This window comes from Branchiostoma belcheri, unplaced genomic scaffold, assembly GCF_001625305.1.
Source record: "Branchiostoma belcheri isolate BF01 breed outbred unplaced genomic scaffold, Haploidv18h27 scaffold38, whole genome shotgun sequence".
Lineage (NCBI taxonomy): Eukaryota > Metazoa > Chordata > Leptocardii > Amphioxiformes > Branchiostomatidae > Branchiostoma > Branchiostoma belcheri.
The window spans coordinates 1,054,351-1,056,831 of record NW_017803998.1 but is presented as its reverse complement, the minus strand read 5'-3'; the positions used below and the strand labels follow the sequence as shown (position 1 = coordinate 1,056,831).

Genomic DNA, 2,481 nt, shown 5'->3' with positions numbered 1-2,481 from the left:
GTAACACCGAGCAATGGCCCCTGGCAGTACAGGTTTAGTGCCACCAATATGGTGATCCGTGTTGGACCGGGATCTGCTAACCATAGCATGGTGAGTACATAGTCATGCCCTAATCTTTTCGGAAGTATTGTTCTGGGTGGCTGAGTTGCGGGTTTGTGTGTGGTGGATGGGAGGTGATTTTGGAGGTTGATAGGAGGGTCAAACCTAAAAGTGATCCCGGGTGAGAGTTAACTTCAAATGGTTGGTATTGGGAGGAATTCAGGGAGTGGTACATTTCATGAATAAATTACATCATACAATCCAGCTTCGTAGTTCTAAGTTTGAAGGAACCGCCGTAAACTCAAGCTGATAAAAAATCAGACTGATAAAAATCAAATCGACTTTACAGTAATCTGAATCTGTGTTTTTTTTTGCTCCTTAGATTCCAGAGTCTACCCATGGCAGTGCCATAAATGCAACATTCACTGTTGAGCCTACAACTATTCAACCCAACTCTAGTAACGCTGATGGTAAATGTGAATGGGTCAGACGTCACATTCATTCAACATTTGCATCACGAAGAATCAAGATTCTATATCACAAATGGACCCCTTTTAAATTGTGTTTATTGGGCAATTAAGTATCGTAGGAATCAAACGATTCACGGAGGCATCCAATTTTATACATCTATGGTGGCGTAGTCACATTTACACAATTTTCGTAGGTCGTAGTAAGAATGTGTAGTACTTTCAAGCAGACAGTGGCGGAACTAATAAAAATCGACAAGGATCCACTAAGACTTTCCCTCAGCAACTTGTAGGTCAAATTCACGACTATCCCAAGAATACATTCAATTTTGTACGACGTGGGCAGTCCTTAATTTGATTTTTGGTTACTTAAAACGAATAGTTGAACGATATGTCTTGATGTTTTTACTATAGAAACACCAGAAGGAATCATCACACGTCGCAACGTGATTTTTAGTGTGGGTGGACCAAATGCGGGAACATTATCGTTGAGTGCAATCGCCGTGTCGTCTGCAAACGAAATCTTCCTGGCCGATCGGTATAACCATCGCATACACATCCACAACATGGAGGGCGCGTATCTTGGCAATTTTCCAACTCTCGTGCCAGGCTATGCAGTTTATGTTAGGTCGATGATACCACAAGATATGTCCATTGACGGGAAGGACAATCTGTGGGTGGTAGGGCATATCTCGCAGCTATGCTCTGCAGTTGTACAGTATAGCAAGGAAGGGCAGGGACTATCCATTTTCCAAAAGTGCGGTGAAAGGTACGGAGGAATCGCAGTAGATCTTCGCAACAACCACATCGTTTTGAAACAAGTAAACAAGCTGGAAGTCCACATATATCGTCCCGACGGCTCGCTGGTGAGAAAGATCGGCGGAAAACAGTTTGCCTATTCAAACGCGGTCGTTGTCAACAACATACATGGAAGCATCCTTATGCTGAAAGAAAACACGGTTCGCGTAGTACTATATAACCAGTACGGACAGGATTTCTACAGTTTCGGCAGCCGGGGAAGCGGCGAGGGAGAACTCATGGTTCCCACCGACATCTGTACGGACAGTTCTGGTCAAGTTATCGTAGCGGAGCGAAGAAACAGGCGGGTTTCCGTGTTCACAAGCCGCGGGGAGTTTGTCCGCCATGTGCGCACTGGACAGAAGATGGTCAAGCTTGTTGCCGTGGGACCAAAAGGACAGTTGGTCGTGACGTATCACTTTGATGACACTGTAACTATCTTCTCAACGTATTGAGGAGTTGAAGAAGAGAAAGAAGACGACAATCATATAGATTTTAGTTCCTATATATGTTTTCATTAGGTTCTTCTCTACCTCGTATCATTTACCCGTTTGCTTTTCTACTGAGTTGCCTATGTGTATGTACCAGTTATGCTACATGCCGCCGTTGTTAAAATATACTTTCAATGTTGCTACCATTATGTATTACCAACGCATTTGTAGTCAAACTTCGTAATTTCGGACAGTGACGTAAAGCCAGTTGTCCCGTGTATGGGGAAGCCTTAGAGGCCGATCCTCTGCATGAAAAAGAACCCAACACACTTACAAGTAGGGGTAAGTAGAAGAGTAGAGGTGGCCCGATGTGTTTGGCTATAAAGGAGACCCCTATCGAGGTTGTACTGCACTGCCATCTACCAAAGAACCATTACATTTCAAGTTCGTATTTGTAAGAAAGTGTATCTGTATTTAGCTGTGCAGGGCGTATTGTTGCTTTTTTTCTTTTACTTAAATGATAATTATCATCATCTTATGAATGGTTGTTTTATCTGACAATGGGCTGTGCGTAATCTCAGCCGGCATGTATGTGATAATGGTTTACAAGCTTCTCACTTTAAATTAGTGTTGTCATGATTACATTACACTATACAAGAGTTCGGAGACCTGCAGTGTAAAGTTTGTTTTATTTTGCACAAAGGAGATATGTGTTTGGCTGTGTATGGATGGTGTTCAGCACCAAG

General features: G+C 43.0%; 1 protein-coding gene across 1 annotated transcript; it reads left to right on the top strand.

The window, feature by feature from the left end:
• Positions 1 to 2,013, top strand: LOC109476541 (tripartite motif-containing protein 2-like). Its single transcript, XM_019777526.1, has 3 exons — positions 1 to 90; positions 422 to 509; positions 921 to 2,013. Exons 1-3 carry the CDS (start codon positions 49 to 51, stop codon positions 1,757 to 1,759), a joined length of 969 nt encoding a protein of 322 aa, XP_019633085.1. The 5' UTR covers positions 1 to 48; the 3' UTR covers positions 1,760 to 2,013.
• The last annotated feature ends 468 nt before the right edge of the window (positions 2,014 to 2,481 follow it).